Below are 21314 nucleotides of genomic sequence, written 5' to 3' on the forward strand. Positions count from 1 at the left end.
GAATGGCTCTCGCTCACTTTGGAGATTTAAAATGGAATTTGGAACAAAGAAGTTCATAAGTACAATCAGCCTGCAAGCCTTAGGAGCTGGGCCACCTCAGGAAACAGATAGGGACGTGGTACCTAAAAATCATAGTTTCAGTCATATTGTATGTACTCAAAAATGGCAGCTAACATTACTCTAACATTGTTAGCAGGCATGTCGGATAAATGCCCAGCAAAAGCGAGCAGTGGGTGGAAAATCCTTCATAAACTCTCTGGGGGGTTCATTTCACTGTGGGAGCAGGGAGGATCAGGATCAGCATCACCTCAGGGTAAAATTTGTTTTTTAAAAAAATCCAGAAGCTCCTAGGACAGGAGGATGTAGGCCACCCCAGGAGGTCACCCCCTCTTCATATCAAGGCAGATGGCACATTTGGACAAAAATGGTGGCTGCACTTGCCAAGAGGTGAACCAGCTGCTGCTTGAGGAATCGATGGGAAGGGTGCCCCAGTGACAGGAAAGCAAGTCCCCTCCATCCTTCTGACTTGCTGTGAACTTGGATGTGGCCATCCTACTGCCCCACCACATGGTGGTCATGTCCTTGTCGGGTGTGTGGGGGGAGAATTTGGGAGGCAGACAGTAGTCAACCCAAGATATCCTTCCCCGGCCTTCTAAACACCCCCTTCTTTAACACTTGGCAGAAGTATTGCAATAAACCCAATAGAAGACCATCTTTTAACGTTCAAAGAGCAAAACCAAATCTTGTGTTTGTCTGCAAAAAGCAGAGTTGAGTTTTCTTTCCCATTCCACCTGGCTCATGGCTTCTGATTCTGGAGGGCTGGGAATTTGGGCCAGGCTGGAATGGAAGCTTCTAGAAAATTCCTGGATAGCAGAACAATACTAGACACACTCTGGGAGGACTCCGCCAAATTCTGCTGAGCTCCAGATGACATTTTGAACCTGCATTGGGAATCTGAGTCATTCCCATGGGTCAAATTTTTGTGGATATTAAAACTGCTTCTCTTAAAGTGTGTGGGTTCTGCTGCCTCCCACGCTGCCTGGACACCCGGACTGCTTGCCGAGCGAGGCTGCTCGCTGGCCTGCACGCAGCTCACTGAGCCACGCTCCTGCTGTCTTAACGGGAATGTGGCGTTCTGCCTGGGCAGGGTTAGGTTGTTCGCATTTGAAACTGGGATTAACCAGAGAGAGGCTGCCTTCCAGAATCCGTTCCCTTTCTCTTAGCTGGGCCAGACTCACTGACTTCTAAGACTGGATGTGTGCAGCCGTAACGTTGCCCAGCTTCCTCCCTCAGCGAGAGGCACGTACGATTAATCAGGAGGGATGCACCTTTATCTCAAAGTGCAGTTAGATACCCATTAACGGCCTTGCTCTTACGTTTTCTTCCGAGTAAACAGCCAGTGTGTGAAGCTGTTCAATCTTTCATGAGAACTGGAGCCAGGAATGTGATGTTTGGCGGGAGGCTCTCAAGGCTCAATCTGCCTGGAAACATTTTTGCAATTAGCCCAGTCCATTTGCATCAGGGGTCGTCTTTCTGTCTATGAAAGACTCAGACTTTGAGTTTTAAAGGAGCACTCGACGGAGGCCTTGGCTAACGGACAAAATCTCCCCGCCGATGTGAACTCCAAGTTGATGCAGCTTGGGGAATTCAGTTTGAAACTTGGGGTATGTTCTGCTTTCAAATAGGCCTGAGACACTAGCTCATAAACATGCCTTCAACTGACAACTGTTCTGCATTCACAGTCTTTTTTCTCTCCGGGAAAGGAGAAGGTGATGCTTTTGAATGGGAGCCCAGCTGTCTGGTGCTCCCCCGTGCAAAGTCCATGGCCCTGGAGTGTCTCCACGCTAATCTAGTAGGTTGACCTCCACCAGGTCCGCAGGGCTTCATCACTCACCCACTTCACTAGGAGCTCTGCAGAGCCAATGGGCCGGCTGACAGGCAGCACCTGACAGATATGATTGGTCGATGGCAACGTGCTGGACACCCTCCGCACTCCCCCCTGCGGCCAAGTCCTGAACCCAGCCAGGGCTCTGGACGTGTTTGCTGCTACTGCTGTCTACGGCTTCCTTAGGGACCGGGAACTTGAATCACAAGTGGGAAAGGATTTGGACCCCTGTGTTTCCTAAGCTCAGGGTCCCAGAGGCCCCCGGGGAGGGTGCAGAGACAGACACCTCACGGTTCTCAGCAGCTATTGTGTCCTAAGTAGCGTGACCCAAGGCACGTGGGTTGATGTAGATCTTTGTCTTGCTACATCGAGAAGAGCAAGGCTTCTAGGTCTAATGTCTCACTTAGCATTTGAAAGGCAAGTGGGGATTTCATGGGCTGAAGCATTTTGATGACATCCAGGAAAAGGCTTTGGGATGTGGGAATCAGGGCCAGCTTATTCTATTTAACTACGAGGGCGGACAGTAGTGAGAAGGAAGAGGAGCTCATGCACCATCAACGAAAGGGTAATGGCTGTCGGATGCTTTTTACTCTAATTTTTTTTGGTAAGAAGACGGTGTTCAGGTAGTAGTATGATCTTTAGAGTGTTTGATAAACTGTTCCAAAATGTGAATTTTTAGCTCTCTAAATAATCAAAGCAAATGACCAAATAGGCCACCTTCGTCCCCTGCTCCCTTCCAGCCTTAGGAATTTATTGGGCCAAAGAAGCCACGGTAAATTTGCTTTCATCCAAGGCATCCCTAGTCATTCTGGCTGATTTTCAGAGTCAGTCTCCAGGTCATTTTCCAGCCGCCTTTGAGCGCATCCCGGCTTCTGGTTGGGCCCTGAACCGAATGGCCCCCAGGTTGGGTGCGCTGCACAGGGAGGAACTGTGGGAGGGGCAGACCCCGGGAAGCCAGCCCATCCAAGCTGGACCTCGGGGCTGTCAGCAGCCCAGTGTCTGGTCAGCTCTCCTGGACCTCAGATGGCTGTGAAATCCCATTTCGAGGAATTAAGTAAAAGATGAATCACGCACATGTGGAATACATTTTCTTCACTGCGCTCAAGATTTCACATTTACAAGGAAAACTATTTGGCCACATTTGCCAAACCCGAGAAGCATTTGAAAGCGAGCCAGCGCAAGATGTCCACGGAGACCGGCTGGGCTGGCTGGGCTCTGCGTGAAAAGAAGTCGGCCTGGCTTTCACTCACGCCCTGAGTCCCTGGACACGTGGGAGGGGATGACACAGGGAATCCTGTTGTGCCCTCACCTACCAGGTCCGAAGGCCAGGAAGATGCCCCGCATGTCCCTGAGCTCGTTGTCGTAGCCGTGCCAACCGCGCTGCCAGCCTTCCCTCTTGCCGGTGCTGTTCATCCAAAACGGAAGCAGCTCTCGACTCTGCAACCAAGCAAGGCAGTTACATCTCGCTGCGCCCAGATGACTGTCACCAGAGAGCAGCGGGCCCTAACCACCTCCCAGCGTGGGGGTGTCCTTCTCAGCTCTGGCGTCCTCACTTCCTACTCCCGGTAGCTTGGACCCCTCAAGGCAGCCCATCCGCTGCCAGGGAGCTCTGGTTAGGAAGGTGCTTTCCTACATGGAGCTGCGAGGCACCTGTGCCTTGCAATCTGCTTTAGAGCCACTAAATACAGCATGTCCGAGACAGACCCGTGATAAAGTATTTCTGTGGCAACATAAAAAAATGTATTTGGCCTTTGTCCCAGGTTCCTGGCACAGACTCCCCAAACCCTTGGAATGTCCTGGGTGACAGGAGTGCCTTTGGTATTTGTAAGAGAGCTTTTCCTCCCACACCTGGGCTTATGCTAATTGGATGACGGCCTGAGGGAGGGGCTAGATAGCTTCAGGATGGAGGCTGGTCCCTCCGGGGGTGGGGGCGTGGGGGGGGTGAGAGGGTCAGAACTTTCAGCCTATCTTCTGACCTCTAAGAAGGAGCTCAGTCATGTGGCCAGTCATTGAATGACCCCAACCTACACAATGAAACCCCATGTAAAACCCTGGAACCACATGGCCAGGGAGTCTGGGGACTAATGAGCACAGCTATGTGCTGGGGTGGGGTGGGGTTAACCCAAAAGGACCGGGGATGATCTGCACCGCCCCCCACGCATCTCTTCCCTGTGGCCATACCTCACTCGTAGCCTTTACAACAAATCAGTCATCACAAGTGCAGGACCTCTCTGAGTCTGAGATGCATTCCAGGGAATTATCAAACCTGCAGGGGGTTGTGAGAACTCTCCAACTGTAGCCATGTCAGTTACAAAAGTGTGGGGAGGCTGGGGACCCGCACTTGTGCCTGTCGTGTGAAGGGGTGCACTCTCGTGGGACTGAGCCCCTTAACACACAGCGGTGGGGAGGCACGCTGCTCTAACTCGGGGTCATTCGTGTCATCACTGAGCTGTGTTGTAGGGCACCCAAGCACTGCCAGAATTATTGGAAAAGCAGCATCTAATGTCGTCATCTCGAGTTTCTAGCACAGCCCCGGAAGCCCAGAGGTGGCCCGCTCTGCCCACCGGGCGTGCCTTCCCCCATCCGTACCACCCGTCCTTCCAACGTGTTCGCCCCTCCTCTCCCTGTGGTCAGACGTTTGAAGACGACACTCAGGTTCCTCTCATCCAGGTCTTGTAATTCCATGCTCCCTTCTACTGCTCTTCCTCTGGGGTGAGACCCAGGACCGTCACTGCCCCGACACCCTTCCTCCCTTCCGAACTCACTGTTCTCAGACTACAGGTGCTCACTCGGGGGGCGAAAGGCTGAAAGGTGGGTCCTGAGGAGGCTGTGGCCAGGTGGACACACCGAGCCCCTCACGGCAGGCTGAGCATTCACTCCCCCCAGTCCAGGCGTCTTCCCCTCACTAAGCAGGTGTGATGTCACAGACAGTCCAAACGCAGGCGGTGGAACGGCTGGTTGTGATGAATGAGCAGAAGCAAAACAGCTAAAGTACCAGCTGCTCACGGGTTGGCTCACAGACTTGCAATAGTCCCGTGTAGTTGGTGGGCTGTACGGTTCACCAAGAGCTGACCCTGATACTCACCTAATTGTCACAACGTCCCTCCTTTGTAGTTGAAGAAACCAAAGCACAGAGAGGTGAACTGGGACTCAAAGTCACACAGCTGTGGAGCTGCAGGTCTGGGACTGACACCCAGGTCACCTGTCTCCCTGAACTTATGCCCCTTTCACTAACCACAGCCAGAGGTCACCACGGTGCTCCTGTGGGCACTGGACGGTGAGGGCCTCCCCTGTCCCTTGCCTCTCCACTCCCTGACTGGTGGCCAGTTATAAAGTGTAGGGAAGAGGTTTTGGAGTTGGATTGGGTGGGATGAAATTCCAGCTTGCCGCGTTCTAGTTCTGGGATCCTGGGCACGCCACTTCACCCCTCTGAGCTTCTGTTTCCCTGCGGAGGGTGACGATGCCCTCCCCACCGAGATTTTGGAGCATGGCATGGCTGTGCACTCAGTGCCTGACACATAGGAGGTGCTCGCTGAACGGCCGCGGACGGCCCCCAGAGGCACGGGCCGTGGGGCAGGCACTCTGGCCCCGTGCAGCCGGGCAGTGATGGCCGTGAGGGCTGAACTCGCCTCTGCCGATTTAGCTGTCATATCGCATTGCACACCCGTCCAGTCTCAGCCCCTAAATCGCTCCCTGGCATGACTGCTTGCCAAATCGCACTATTTCACTGACTCTCCATTTCCTGCATTTCCACCCTCCCGTGCCCCTCCTCCTCCAGCTGGAGCTTGTCCTTTTTCATGGGAACGTTTCCGTTAACTCACTGCATTTCTCACTGGTTGTACCCTTTTTGCCCTTTATCTGTTGGTGATCGAGACATGCCCGGACTCGGCTTCGGCAGCTAATGTGCTGCAAGGCTGCCTATCTCGCAGCCACGAGGTGGCAGTTCCTGAAGTCCTGGGTGGGACGTGTCGTTCCGAACAACTTCAGCAGTTATGAACCCCAGAGGACGTGTGAACCCCCATGAGAGAGTGACAGGGGAAAGGGAGGCGAAGACCAAGTACCCAGTTAAAAAATTCCAGTCTAAATTCCACAGATACAGGGGCCAGCAGAAGTAATGCCTGCTTGAGTGTGGTTGGTAGGGCAATAATATGGGTGTGATCATTTATAGTTGTAATGTGAACATTTCACCTAAAATGTCACCTGGTGCGCTTGAGTGTGATATTGTTATGTTACAGAAATACATGTTTATGATTTTGTAATAATAAAAAGGGACATTATTTGTGCTGGGCCCTGTATAAGCAATGAACATCTCAGCCCTGACGGTGACAGGGGAGTGGTCTGGTGACAGGGAAAACCACTAGTTTTTATGAAAGTGACAAGCTGCTTCAATGAAACAACTGTTCTGACTGGTTTTCAATAGTAAGAATCTTCTGGCTGCTCGTGGGCGAAGCTGACCCTTTCGGTTTATGTGACTGAGATGAATACATTGCACGCAGGGCCCCAGTTTCAACACGGTGCATTCAACGATTGTTCCTCTCCTTCCTGTGGGCGCTGGTCACCGCTGTCATGCTGTACCCACACACCACCTCCCACGTGCTTGCACGTGAGGGGGCACGGAGAAGGTGTGCATGTGTGTATGTGTCACACAGACCAGCCTTTGGAGCGGGAGTCCCCAGGCTGCCTGATGCCATCTGACCCACCAGGTCCAGGGACTGCCCCATAGTGCCACCTAGTGACGTTTTAGGGAGGTGCCCAGACCCTCCAGGTTCGGCCCAAGGTGAGCTGGTAGAGAACTGGGGTATGTGTGGGGAGGGAAAGGGGGAGAACCCCTAAGTCTGGCTCACTAAAACAGCCAGGCCTTGCTGTAGGATGAGCAACCAATACCCAGAAGTTTCCAGAAACACACAGTCCTTCTGCCGCGTGTTGTGCAAGGCCTGGGTAAGGGACCTGGTGGCTCCCCACTAATAAAAAGGGGGGAATCCACTCCATGAAGGCAGTGAAGAAATGGGATGTCGTTGGTGAGAGGAATCCTGGGCAGGGGTGGGGCGTGTCTGCCAGCATGTGGGGGAAGGCAGTGGTTTACGAGCCTATTTATTCAATCAACAGAGTCACTGAGCACTGAATCTGCCAGCCGCTCTGCTAGGGTGGGAGCGCAGGTGAGGAGAGTGGTTCCTTCACCTAAAAAGGCTCATCTTTGGTGAGAGGGAGAAGGGCTACAGCTCCGGGGTGGTTTTCTGGCAGGCCAGGACCAGGGTGGGCGCCCTGAACCTAAGGCAGGAAGGTGGGTCCAGGCGCCGAGGAGCCAGCCCTGTGGGTGTCAGCAGGGGTCAGCTGTGTGAGTGTGTGTGTGTGTGAGTGTGCATGGTGTGCAGTGTGTGTGTGGATGAGCGTATGCAGCTGTGGGGCACTACAGAGGCTGCACAGCGAGCTCTCAAGTGGGCAGGTGCCGAGGTCCCTCAGCATCAGGACCCTTGGGAATTTTACTAGTGGGGACAGTCTGGCCCCGAGAGGCCTGAGAGGCCAGGAGACTCTGGGGACCTCCCACAGGACATGCATCAGAAGAAAGTAGCCACCAGAGCGAGACTGTAGGAAGGAGTGAGAGGAAGTGAGGATTTACTGCCCTTGGGTGCTGGCTTTCCTGAGGTTACGCCAGTCAAATAGGGTGACCGGCTGTCCTGAAATCTGATGAAAAGAAATGAAATGTGAACCCCCCTCTAGGTGTGAGGGCCCTACTTTATTTTCCTTGGTCATGGTTATAACAGGAACCTCCCAGGCCCCCAAAAGTGCGATACACTTCTGACATCATCTCAGGCTGAAAAAGGCACTCAATAATAACGTGTGAGTCGGAGGCGGCTTCGATTAAAACCCTCGAGGGAGTGACAATAACGAGGACCATTCTCATGGCGTTGCTGCTGGGGTCCAGAGTGGGCTTTGGTTTCCATCACAAACCGCCATTTCTCAGATTTCGCAGCCTCGCTATTTTAAAGGCTCCTCCCGAGAAGCTTCCTGTTGGCAGGACCCCTCAGAGTCCTGGGGGATGGAGGTCATGAGCCTTAAGGCGTGCATTTGCCACACATCACTGCAAAGAGATGTCCCTCCAACAGCCTCTCTCTCTGTCTTGGAAGGCTCCCTCCATCTAAAGCAGAATTTCGCTGCACAGGCCTCTGGCCCTGCTCTGACCCTGGAAAGCCTGTACCGCACACGGCCTAATCCTGGAAATGAAAAATGCCAGACAGCCAAGTCGGTGGGAGCAAGAAAAACAGAGTTCCTTGGAGTAGACAGGCGTGTTGGAAGACAGCACCGAGTGGATGGGGTTTTTCTTTTCCTTTCCTTTTCCCCGGGATCGTGTTTATTGAAGTGTGCCAGGGGTGAGGAGGGCATGCGCGTGTTCTCAGACAGCTTACGCAGGCGACCCTAATCACCACCAAAAAGCAGGCCGCTTCCAGCACTCAACACCCAACTTCCTGAAGCTCAGGGAGTTGGGCCTGGACAATACCACTCAGGCTGCTACTGACACTCAGAAGCCACGTTTCCCAGATTGTCTTCATTTCCCCCAAATGTTTTGGGCCCAGGCCTAACTGCCAATCATCCACAGGTCTTAGAACGGAGGTTGGCATGGCATATCCTTTGCCAGCTTTCAAAATAAACCTTTCCTCCGGAGACACATACTGGCCTCCCTGAGAAGCCTGGCCTGAATTTGCTGCATTTTTTTTTTTCTCCATTCAGAAGATCGACAATGAGACACCGTGCTTCGCAATCTTTCACCAGGGTCTGGCCACATCTGGCCACCTTTTTCAGCACGGTGGCATGACGCAGACGCTGTCCAGAAGGGTCCGCAGGAATTGGCCCTGAAACTAGAAGGACTGCAGAGAGCTGACCTGGCCTGCCCTTGAGCTCCAGCTGCGGGCTAATGGAAGCTTGGGGAATTTCCACACCTTTTCCCCATTGAAATCTCTTCTAGGGCTACTATTAATTAGCTCAAGTTCAAGGCTTGACTTAGCTTTCCTCTCTGTTTGTTTGGTTACTGATTTACAAAATTACAAAGTGAACAACGTGTCGAACCAAGAATCTCAATATTTAATGCGTATTTAATCTCAATAATTAATTCATTGAATTCGTATTCCACGAACATATCCTTGGCCATGAACTAGTTTTCCATGAAGGAAAAGGAAGTTTAAGATGCCACAAACCTCACCTCAAGGAGCTTTGAGCCCAGAAGGAAGAGTTACATCCAGTTACATCCCTCCAACCATTTAAAAACTTCACCTGGGCCTTGCACTGGACAAATCATGTCCACAAACATGACTAATGTGGTTCACGCATGTGCAAATCATTCATGTTGGCAACAGGAAAGGATGGACCCAGGGTTTAGAAGAGAAAAAGGAAGCAAAGCGCACAGCTGAGCTGGTGGAGAGGTTTTTGCCGGACTACACGAGCAAGAACAAAAGAGAGAGATAATGTTAGAACCTCTGTTTCTGCCGGTGTGAAGCAGCCCGTCCCAAGAACCAGGAGGGTGAGTCTCTGCCTCTGAAACAGGAAGTCAGAGAGAGGCCGAACCCTTTGATGGGAGACTTGGAGGATCTTTGCAAAACTGGACTGACTGTGCGCTCACTGGTTGTATTTGGTTCGAGACCTGCCTTGTCCTTCCTAGCTTTGTAAACTTAGGCAAGACATTTAAAACTTTGAGCCTGATCAGCTCATACAATTGGGGTGGCAATATCCACAATGCAGAGACAGTAACCAGGAGACCCTTAATTCAAGGTCGCTATTATTGCTGCTGTTATTATTGTCCAAAATTCTGAAAAAAATTTTCCATACATTTAATATCTACAAAATGTAAAATAGCTCAATATGCGCGTCATTGAAACTTTTGGAGGTGGTCGTGGGGGGCTCATTCTAAAGTTGCTACTGATCCCTGATAAGTGGAGATGGTTTTTACAGCCCTCATTATTACTGATTAAAGGTGTAGGGAGTAACACCGGTGGTCTCTGTATTTAGTGGGTTAATAAGGACAACAGGATTTTCAGAGGAACTGCTCACCACCTCAGTTCCTCAACTCCGTCTTTCTCATGAGTTGTGAGTTACAGCGTCCTGAAGGTCCCGGGTCACGGCGCTCCCCCATTAGGACTCTTTGCAACTTTCCATTGCCCTGCAGAGCATGCAGCATCTTTCCCACGGCCTGGACCAGTCACGCCCCTGCTCCCTGCACTGCCTTGGCCAGGCCCCTTCCCTCTCCTCTCTCCCCGTCACCGGCCACGTGGCCCCTTCTGTCAGTTCCTCTCACTCTCAAAGCCCTTTCTTTCCTGGCTCCGGTTCTTCAACCATCTCAGTCCTTGGTCTGGAAAGTAGCACCCCCACCCCTACCCCTGGTCCCCCACCTGATCGATGACCACTCATCCTCCAGGTTTCAGCCTCAAGAGACCCTCTGCCCTTTCATGTCACATGGGTTCCTCCCCTCCCAGACGGTCTCTTCCATAATGCCATTTGTGTTGTAACTGCACGCTCCTTCGTGTGCGTGGCGTGCGTGCTTATTCCATATTTGGCTTCTTCCCTGGGCCACAAGCTCCTGGAGGACAGCAGCTCCTCACTGTAGCCAGAATTGGACCTTGGCTGGCGTATGTGTGGTGGGCACTCTTCAAATCGTTGCTGGATGTGGTAGCTGACTTTTTAGGCAGAGCACGGGTGTTATGGCAGAGGGCAGTGTGCTTGAGTTTGGCGGGGACCACCCACCCGCCTGTGTCTCCACTCTCCACTTGGCTGTGTTGCTCCTGACTATCCCACATGCCAAGGACACTTAGCATCTCTGGACCCGCTTCCTGAGGGACCTTGGGCCACCCTAGACATGGTGACAACCAGGCTGCCCCAGCGCCTCCCACGGGAGGGGTGGGTGGGTCAGAGGTGCGTGACGGGGGCTGTGGGCTGGGCGAATGGGCCCCGCTTGTTCCAGGCTCAGATGCTCCAGCGAAGAGTGTGACCCTTGTCCCCTGGCAAGGACAAGCAGTGGGAGCTTTCCAGAGGACAGTGCCCAGGTCTGAGGGAGACAGAGGAGGTGATGGCATCCGCTGAGGACCCCCATTTCCTTGCTTGGGACGGGTGGAAGGTTGGAACCTGACCCCTACAGGCGGCCTGGGTTTTTGCTTCTTCATTTTAGTTCTGAGACTCTGGCTGGGGGACAGAAGGCAGAGAAAGGACTGGCCCTCGTTGGAAATCCAGTCTGTGTATCAAAGGGCACGGAGCAGAGGCAATCTGCGGGGGAGGGGGGAGGGGGCTCTTTGCAAGGAGCAGCATCAGCAGTCACAATGGGAACTGTGGGGTTCCAAGTGACAAACGAAATCTGTTTTCCCATCTTTATCTTTTTCAGTGACAGCTCTCTAAACAATCATTTAAAAAAAAAAATCTAACTCAGTTAAGTTTTTCTGTTAGAGCAGCCAGCTGCCTCGGAGTCTGCTACATTTAAACTGGTGGCAAAAAGTTGGGGTTTCTACGGGAATGGAAGCAAAATCCTGCAGGCTCATGGCACGGCAGCCAGAAGGAGAAAGGGGGAGGGGAGCCCAGTCTCTCAGACCCCAGCCGGCATCTGTGTGTCCTGACTCAGCTGCCTCCCACACCAGGGCTGCACCAGGGAAAATGTTTCTGGGCTCTCCAGAGCCAGACCCAGGGCGGACCCTTGCAGGCCCGAGAGGGCTGCGCGGCTGCAGCAGCGGGTTGGGTGTCATCCAGCAAGACTGTGCTCTGGGACGTTGGGGGTGGCACAAAACCCAGGGAGCCTTTACCATGTGGGAGGTGAGGGGCACTGGCACAGAGCGGGAACAGGCGAGAGAAGGGAGTTTTCAGTCCTCAGTGGTCAAGCAAATATAATGAGGAACAAAAAGATACAAAAGAAACACATGGAAGGCAACAAGGAGAGAGTGGGTGCTCTCATTCCTAGGATTCTTTGAAGACAAAGAAATAGAGCCCCAAGGTTATATCGAAGTAGAATCAGAAATTACATATATTTTATATATGAGTCTTAAAAATAAAAAATCCACAAATTCAAGCACAGGGGTAAAATGACTGAGGTATTTTCATTTAGGGAGCTAAGATACGAAAAGGAATGATTAAATTTAGACCTGAATGTCTCTTGGGACATAAGGACAACCATGATTTTCCAGAGACACCTTTGTGTCCGCATATTGTAGACACCACAAATTCCGTTAATGTCACTGGTTGCCCTTTCCTCTCTGGGTTGGCTGCTGGGAAGCTCAGAACCACACGCATGTCCCACTTCATGTCGTGGTGCGTTACTTTCTGGACTCACAACATCCATGGTGCAGGGCCATTGAGAGAATTACCAATAGGAGCCAGGAGGTACTTAGTCTGAGGTAGCTGCTATTATTTCATCATGGCTGTTGATGAAAATTTAGGAAGAAATTTTTCTTGATAGATTTCTTATCTACCAGGGGCAAAATGGGACAGGAGCCACTCTCAAGGTTCTGAGGACCCAGGCGTGATGAGTGGAGATCGTTTTGTAGTGTATGGTGTTAGTGATTCAGTCCTGTCAGGTAACACTGACAGTCTCCACGTGCAGTGGGTCAGCCCTCACCTTTCGGCACTAATCTTTTTTTTTCACGTCCTATATAGCTTCCCTTTGATTTCTTCCCTTTCTAAAAAAAGTTTCTGCTTCAAGTGCTCTAAAAAAATTATATCCTTTCTGAAATTATGTGTGTATATATATATATATATATAAATTATATATATATAAATTATATATATATAATTTAATTGTCAGGAGTTAGGCATTATTTCTTTTTTAAGTTTATTTTTTATTTAAGTACAGTTGGCATACAATCTCATATTGATTATATTAGTTTCAGGTATAAAATACAGTGCTTGAACATTTTTATACCTTGCCACGTAATCACTCCACTAATTCTAGTAATCATCTGTCACCTTGTAAACTTATCACGATATTATTGACTATATTCTGGGAGGGGGGTGTGGAAAGGGAAGGGGGATTATAGGCATTCTTTCCTTCTGCTGTCATGGCTTCTCCTCCTTTCCTAAGCCATACAGTGAAATAATGGGTAGCCCTAGCTCTGATTTACACAAACATACGTATGTATGTGTGTCCGTGTGATGTATACAAAAGTAATATGATATAGAATATAGTGTGCAGTTGCCATACGGCTTCGCCCTCAGAAGCTACTGGAATCTGCCAGTTTCTGCTGGGAAGCAGGAACTTGGAGTTGCCGCAGGGTGGTGGGAAGGGCGTGACGGAAGCAGAGCTGGGGCAGAGGCAGGCATGACGGGGTTGTCACTGGGCTTTCTGAGGGACCAGGAGCACTGTGTCCTTGCCATCTTTCCATGCCCTTTGTTTGCTGATCTAAGCTCTAAGGACTCGTCTGCCTCATTCCCAGCCTCTGTCCCACTGCGTCTGGTGGGTGTGGCCTGCTGGCCTGCATTTCAGCATGGCGCCAGGTCTTAGCACCACAGTGGACCCAAGCGAAAACTTTCTAGCCAGGCTGGTGAGTTGGTTGATGAGACCTAAGTGGAAGTTTGCTAGTGGGTTCTGGGCAGAAGTGGATTCACAGTGTAGTTTAAAGAGTTTAAACATCAGGGCTTCTCATTTGCCTGGGTTTCTTCCAGGTCCCAGCCCCTAATTTTATATTCATAATTTTATTCCCTCTTTTCTTAGCAACCCCTTCTCCAAATTTTACGATTGCCAGAGTCCCACAAAACCTGTATTTGCCTCTTATGCTAGGATATATTTTTTTCTCCCTGATAAAAGTATTAGATATATAAGAAGCCACACCCCTTTTCTTCTTGCTTTGGGATAAATGAAGGGATGGGATGCTTGGAGCTACAGCAGCCATCATGTGACCCTGAGGGGAAAACCTAAAGAATTACAGAAGAGCCAACTCAAGGCCTTGATATCACTGAGTTGCTCATGAACCAACCCTGCAGCTGCCTACCTCCAGACTTCTACTTGTATGAGATAATAAATCTCTATTATTTAAACCACATTTATTCAAGTGGCCTATGACTTATTACCAAGAACATCTTGACTGGTACCCCTGGGTCCCCCATCACTGTGTTAATCACTCATCAGAAAATCATGCTACGGCCGAGATACTATGTCTGCCTTCCAGACGGAACCTTCCCCGATGGCTGCTGTGGCTGCAGTGGCTTCACTGCTGCCTGCCCCGTCCTCCTGGAGTGGTCAGGGCCTCTCCCCCGGCACCTCATTAGTCGTCCATTCTCTTAAGGATGACCTCTGGCTTGGCCACTGTCCTACCTAAACCCGTTCTCTGGTAAATTACCCTAAATCACCTCTGCCTTCTCACAACCTCCCTCTGCCCCACGGCAGCATCTTCTCAGGGCAGCTGATTTCGGCTCAGCATGAGAAAGTGCACAATACAGGCACCGCCATGCTAAGAAATGGGCGCCAGCCAACTGTGAATGAACTCATCTATTTGCTCCAAAAATGCAAAAGAAGTTCCAGCCGAATTTTCTAAATTGAACGAGTTCCAGGAGTAAGGCCTTTTGTGGGACTTGGAAAGCTGGCTTCGCACCATGAAGTTGGATAGACCCACTTGACAGTGTGTGTGCTCAGGGCAAAGTCCCGAGAAGACCGCCACAGGTGAGAGTTTGCCCAGAGCACTCTCACACCAGGTGAATTTCAGACTGTGATAAAGCGAAGAGAAGCATTTTGGTTTGTAGAGGAGAGAACATGAGGGGCAGAGGTGAACCTCTTGGAGGCTTAAAATTACATGGCCTGCTCTGGCCATGTAGCTCAGTTGGTTGGAGCGATGTTCTGGGAATCAATAGGCTGCCGGTTTGACTCCCAGTCAGGGCACATGCCTAAGATGCGGGGTTTGAGTCATGGTTAGGGTGCATACAGGAGGCAGCCAGTCAATGTTTCTCTCTCGCATCACTGTTTCTTCCTCTCTCTCTCTAAAATCAATTAATAAAGTTTTAAAATCACTTGGCCTAGGAAGCCGAGTCTGTACAGGGCGCAGCATGGCCTGGGGTCAGCACAGCGGGCAGTGCCAGCCAGGTCCACTCCGTTTCTTTGGTGACCGGGTGCTTCTCTGACTGAGAGCCTGCTGGAGCAGCTCAGTTCTCCTGCACGACTGAATTGCACATCCAGGAACCCCCACTGCCCCACACCCAGGCCCCTAGATGTGCCCCCATTTGCCCGATCGCCATCCCTGATCACCACCTGCCCCCTCTCTGGCAGGTCCCGTACTAGGCTTAGGCTTCCTACTTCCGGGGTCTTGGCTGGTTGTGCCAACACCTGCCACGCCTTTACCTGTAGTCTGCTCTCTCCGCAGCCCACCTTCCAACTCACATCCACAGTAACCCAGGCCCTCTTCAGTACTCTAAACAGGGCAGGACCACAGTTCCCCTGAAGGGCCAGGCCTTCATGCACTGGCCCAATATCGGGAGCTGATCAGAGAGTCTGATGACCTTGGCGCCCGGGCCAGTGAGGAGGAGGCCACTGATGTCATTTGGGCATGAGGCAACCATACTTGGGACCCCAAATGCAAGATAATCTCCTCTGTAACATCAAGGTGGCGAATGGCTACCTAGGTCTACAGAGCTTTGTGTGCCAAACACTTCTCTTAAAGGCCCAGCTGAGCACCTCTTCGCTTTCTGCTTCCCTAAAGCCACTGCTTTGGTCCACAGTAGTTGTGCCCCTTTAAACTGAATAGGTCACACACTGAGCCCAGGTAACTGAGTTAGGGTCCGCTCATTAAAAGAGGGTGAGTCTGGGGCCCTGCAGGCGAAACCATGACTCTGGGGCGGAGGCCACTGAGCCCTCTGTCTGAGTCCCCTGGCCACGCCTCTTGATTCTCTCAAGAACGAAATGGGGCAATGAACCACACTTAAGGGCAAGCTGATCTTTGAAGTGTAAACGCCGAATAGTCATGTATCTTTGGTTGTCTGATTGAAGTTGTCTACTGAATACATTGTCATATGTCTTATAATTACCTCGGTTATGAACCATCCTTCATCAGCCACTAAGGTCAAAGGAGAGACGAATTTCCCATGCTTGTAATGGAACCTGCTGGGTATATCTTCCTTCTCATAGGTGGTCATGTGCTCCACTGTTCTCAGTGTGTTGTACACCTGCAAAGAAAGTCAAGAGCGGCCATGTTTTCATTCCCCTTTTAAATATCTGCGAGTATTTGTCGGACCTGGAGGAGAGGGAGGACCTTATAAAACTAAAGAAAGAAATGACCAAAACAACGAATAGATGTGAGTAGGCACAAATGAGAAACTTTTGTGTGTTTCAGGAAAGAAGGTGGCTTTCTATAGTAAGACTGAAGAACCCCTCATACATGGACACCTGGAGGCATGGAGAGGAGCTGCAAACTGGAAGAGCCCCAACGCCCAGCAACAGTGGAAGGGACAAATGAATCGTGGTGTGTCTTGGGAGTGGCATACTATATAGCCACAAAGAGGCATGGATTACAGCTACACAGAGCACCTGGGAGAATCCTGGAGATTTCAGTTGCATGCAAAAAAAAAAGTTCCAGAAGAATACAGGCAAGGCTTTTCCTATCATATAAAGTTCTAATAACTGCAAAACAAAAGACCCAATATGGAAAAACTATAAAGAGAATTAGGGAAAAGATAACTCAGAGTGTAGAACACTGGTTTTCCCTGGGGCGGCCACAAAGGTGAAGGGTCGGAGGAAGGCACCCAGGAGTCAGCCTGGGGAAAGGCAGTGTCCTGTTTCTTACCTGTTCACTGACAACAAGGTGTCATTGTAAAATTACCCTTTACACCTTACACATATTTTACAATAATTTTTTGTAAAAAAATGATAAAGGAACAAATTACAAAAACTTATGTCAAAATTCTAAAATACAATGAAAGAAAGGGAAAGTGACGAATCAGGCACCACTAAGGTCAAAGAAAGCAGATTTGTTCTTGGACTTGACCTACAGCACGTTCTACCCGTGCCTGAATCTTAAAAGCACTGGTAGCCATTTGCCACTAATGACACGGCACACTCTGTACATATTCCCGGTATTTAACCTCAGCTTAAGTGTTTACGGCTAAAATTCAAACCCACCGGCTAACACTGACTTGCTGGCCTTCAGTCAGCAAGTCTTCGTGGGTATAACTGAATCTAAATCTGAGTTTATCTACTCAGCTCTGAAATTAATTGCTCTTCAGGATGTTTAGTGGAGGGTTTCCAATAGCTCCACGAGTTACCGTTCCCTACGTAAGAAAAGCCGTAGTTCTTAAGGGAAATAGGGGGCCTTTTGCCAGAAGCCTTTGGAGAGGGGGAAATATCTGACGCCACACAACAGCTCCCACAAACCGTCCTGTCCATCACGTGACAAACTGTCACCCAGACATAGCCCCTGCCTTGGAATAATCTACCAACTGCTTCAGGCAGCTCACAACTGCCTGGCTCAAACGCCACCCTGCAAGACGCACTTCCAAGCTCGGAAGCTGTTGATGCCGTGGCGTCTGGAAACGGCACCTTCCTGAGCGCCAGACTGGAGATGGGGATGCCGTTCGCCGCCAGGAGGACGGATCTGCTCTGCAAGAAGCATTTCCTGTGGGACCTGGCAGTGCATGAAGTCGCCTTCCCATCTCCTACTGAGGGAGTTCATGGGGGCTTCAGGCAAACACATGTCACATCTTCACTTCCTGAGGAAAAAGGGAGGTCCACCGGGGAACGAGGCAAAGCCAGGGAGAACTGGCATTGTTGGCCACTGTGTCCCTGACCCCCACTCAGACAGAGCAGAGGCTCACGTGGGAATGGGCGGGGCTGGGAGAACAGCCTCTGTGGGCGAAGAGAACAGACCCTAGTGCCCCCTGAGTGCTCCATCAACCTCCCATCACCAATCGGCACCACTGTTTCACCACTGAGAGGGTGGGTGGAGGCCCCAGGCCTACCCAAGGCCTACTCCTGGCATCCCCATGGTTGGCACTGCCACAGGCAGTGGTCCAGGCCTCCCACGAGGAAGACACCCTTCCTGGTCCAGAGCAGTTTTCTCTGGGGGGAGCAGAATTCTGAGAGCCTGTTCTGGGAGGCAACTAGACCACATGGCGTACAGCAGTCCCCGAAAGGTTCCCCTCGTTCCTCCTCATTTTCTCGGGGTGACTCACCAAGTTCTGCCAGGGGTAATTAGAGTTTGGGAAGAAGGGTAAGTAGAGGCTTAGTTATCCCAGGGTGCTGAGTTCCCGATGGGCAGTGACTGAGGGGCGCGAGCTTGGTCCCACACCCTTCTGGGAACCTCCCCCTTTGATGGTGACAATCGTAATAAGTGACACTACATCGTCCTCACGGTGGGCCCTGCATGCTTCTGTGTGCAGGCTTCATGCAGCCCAGGAAGGAAGCTACATGCGCGGACAAGGGCAGAGAAGCGGCAGAGGGGCCAGGTAGGGAGCCGCCCGGTTAGGACAAAGCTGGGACCTGAGCCCCAGCGGTGTGGGTCCCGAGATAAGGTGCCGGCCACAGCACGCTCAGCCTCTGCCGGCTCATTCATCACCTGCTTATCTCCAGGTCCCTGATGGACACAGTGCAGGCAGGTGGCTGTCTTCCAGAGAAAGGGCATTCTGTGGGTGCATCTGATCTGGCCTGAGAAGTACTGCATTTGGGCCAATAATAATACGGCCCTATTCATGGCTAAGCACTGTCCATCCTCCATCTCATTTCATTGCCACTAAAATTCAGGGCGGTGGATACCAGCATGCCCATCTCAGAGAAGAGAACACAGAGGTAGGGAGGATGAAACCTTGCCGGAGGTCACCCAGCTGCTACGTACGGCACAAAGACCAAGCCCGAAGTCCGCCCGCCCCTCCCCAGCTCGGGCCTCTTGCCTCAGTGTGTCTCCCAGGTGCGGGCCACAGGCTCACGACAGGCCCTCGGTCCTTCACTTGCTGCAGGTCTGTCAGGCTGATGTACTGGTCCAGCTCAATCACTTTGTCCATCCAGAAAATGTCAGTCATTCCATGATCCGAGAAGATGATGACATTGAGTTTGTCCTGCAGTCCCCGCTCCTGTGGGTGGACAGAGGCGGTCACCACAGAACCCACAGAGAGAGAGAGAGGCGTGCTCTTGGAAAGAGGTCTTGGAAAGAGGCGTTTTAAACTACGTGTTCTAGGGAAAAAAACACCTCCCGATTCTGAATTTAATTATCTACTCTTTTCTCCCCACGACACAGCAGCTTGAAATCTCGGCAGACGCACTGTGCAGAGGGGTGCGGGGCGGCCCAGTCCCGTCCCAGTAGCGCTGCAGACCACACACAGGGGCCTTCCGACCCTCAGGGCGCCCGCGTGTTGTCATCTTTGGCTCTTCCGCCAAATGTGTGTGGTGACGTGAGAGCTGTCACGCCCCCATCCCACAGGTGTGAAAATAAAGCCCAGGAAAGTTTTTAGAAACAATACCTTGCTTAAAGAGTCATTCCGCCAGGATGTGGCAGAACTAGAGAAGGAGCCCAGGCCTGGCTCCTTGCCCATGCCAAGCTGCCTTCCAGACTTACTAGGTTTGGTGTGGAACCGGGCCATCTCGCCAGCCGAGCTGGCTAATGACACAGGCCTGAGTCATTTCCCGCCCACTGGCCTGTCTGTAAAACAGGGGTCTCCTGGTACCTGAAAGGCGTGTGTGCAGGGAAGGAGAAAAGGTCCCCCGGGAGGGGGATGACAGTCAAGGAGACAGAAGGAGAGTGACAAGAAGGCAGGTTAGCCCGGTGGTCCTTGTTTTCGGTCACCTGAATCCACTGGGTCATGTGCCTGAAGATGGTGTCCACAGCCTTCAGGGCGTTTTTCCTCTGAGGGGAAGAGGGTCCATAGTGGTGGCCTTCCACGTCGACGCGCTCGTGGTATATGGCTGCCAGGTCAGCCCGGCCATTCCTGGGGGGAAGAGAGAGGGCTGTCCAGCTGAGAGAGGGCCGGCCAGTCTTTTCAACTCTCGCCCAGCGCCCGTCCCCTGTGAGGGCCAAGCAACGCTGACCCCCTTAAAATGAACCAGGTGATACGGGCCAGGTGGGTGCTGGGACTATTGGGGGAATCACTGTATAAAGTACATAATTGTCTAACTACTATGCTGGGCACCTAAAACTAATACAGAATAATAGTCAATGGAAGACAATAAATAGAACGCTGCATTTTAAACACACGCACATACATATGGCGGTGTGGTCTCTCCTGGGGTGGCCTTCCCACACTCGGAACACGAGGAATGAAGAATGTGTGTGCTCAGACCCTGCTGCGCCCTGGGGCCAGCAATCCACAGGGGGGCCAAAGCAGCTGTTCACGCATCGTGGTGTACACGGCCGGAGTCGCACATTCTGCCCACCCCCAGGTCTTGGGGGAGATGTTGCCTGTTCCAGGAAGCTGGCTGTGAAGCCCGGGCTCAGCTGGGTGGCCCTTCCGGGTGCTCCCATAGCGCTTTAGGTTCATCTCCGGTTATGATTTGTCATCCTGGCCATAACTGTCCTTCTCCCTCTCTAAATTACAAAAGTCTTTTCCTCTCAGGGCAGTGCTTCATTCTCTTAGCTCTCACCTAGGGCTTGGCACACAGCAGGCGCATTATAACTGTCGGTGGGATGTATAACGACAGTAAGGGCTCAGTAAACGATAGTTCCTCTGGGCCAGCGCTGTGCTGAGGGCTTTCGCAGACACCATCCATTGCCAGGACCGCACAGCCAGGCAGAGGTGCCGCCCAGGCCCAAAGCAGGTGGGACGGACGCCGGCGCCCTGAAAGATCTCTGCAGCCCACAGCACACCCTGCTCGACCTGACGGATCCTGTACAAGCGGTTCTTGTCCACTTATAGGAATGCCACCAGCCCCAAGAAAGCTGACGTGAGACAAGGCGAAGGCGGCACAGTGAGACTGGGTCATTTTCTCTTCTCCACGTGCAGGCTCACGTCTGTGGGTTGGACAGGCCTCCAAATCCTGCAACTACGGTGAAAGGTGTCACTATGGAAAAGCATGTTGTGCAGATGAGGAAATAGACCAAATCTGTCACCTCCAAGGTCAGAGAACTTCACCAGCCTGGGCTCGCGAATGTCCCTATCTGCGTCCTCCACTACACTGTCCCCAGAAAACGTTTTGGTGTTGTCACCACACAGAAACTCCATTCCTTCAACACGACCCTTTCTCCTTTCCTTGGAGAAGGAACAGTCTCCACGTCCACTCCCTTCCTTAATCATTAGGCTCTTAGGACATCAGATTCTGGTCAGGATGAAACTGTCTTAAGAGCAAAGCCTCAGGTCTGTTGACCACAGAAACAGAGTTTCGGTCAAGCCCGAGAGAACATCTTGGCTTCGGGTGTGTTTCAGCCCCAGGCCCGTGAGAGCAGAACTGACCCTGCAGACCACACCCTCGTGAAACCAGACAGAGCGAGGCCAGGCCCGACCTCAGGACCCGAAACAACGATCACCACCGCCTACCCTGGCCCCAACCAATCAGCGGAGGCCA

At 51.7% G+C, this 21314-nt stretch overlaps 1 protein-coding gene and 1 long non-coding RNA gene across 3 annotated transcripts in view; one reads left to right on the forward strand and one right to left on the reverse strand.

The window, feature by feature from the left end:
* Positions 1-16668, forward strand: part of LOC118993070 (uncharacterized) — a 31897-nt gene extending 15229 nt beyond the window's left edge. The window contains exon 3 of the long non-coding RNA XR_005067768.1: positions 16165-16668. This is a non-coding gene — a long non-coding RNA (uncharacterized LOC118993070). The remainder of the gene's footprint in view (positions 1-16164) is intronic.
* ENPP6 (ectonucleotide pyrophosphatase/phosphodiesterase 6) overlaps positions 1-21314 on the reverse strand; it is a 73784-nt gene that overhangs the window by 4760 nt on the left and 47710 nt on the right. The window contains exons 4-7 of one of the 2 annotated variants that reach the window (XM_037055151.1): positions 19603-19744; positions 18713-18892; positions 15860-15997; positions 3199-3322 (exon numbers count right to left, since the gene is read on the reverse strand). In XM_037055151.1, the coding sequence (XP_036911046.1) occupies positions 3199-3322; positions 15860-15997; positions 18713-18892; positions 19603-19744 (584 nt within the window). The remainder of the gene's footprint in view (positions 1-3198; positions 3323-15859; positions 15998-18712; positions 18893-19602; positions 19745-21314) is intronic. The other variant, XM_037055150.1, reaches the window with a different exon arrangement.

Source organism: Sturnira hondurensis, unplaced genomic scaffold, assembly GCF_014824575.4.
Source record: "Sturnira hondurensis isolate 20B ecotype Veracruz unplaced genomic scaffold, ASM1482457v3 Scaffold0008640, whole genome shotgun sequence".
Taxonomy (NCBI): Eukaryota; Metazoa; Chordata; class Mammalia; order Chiroptera; family Phyllostomidae; genus Sturnira; species Sturnira hondurensis.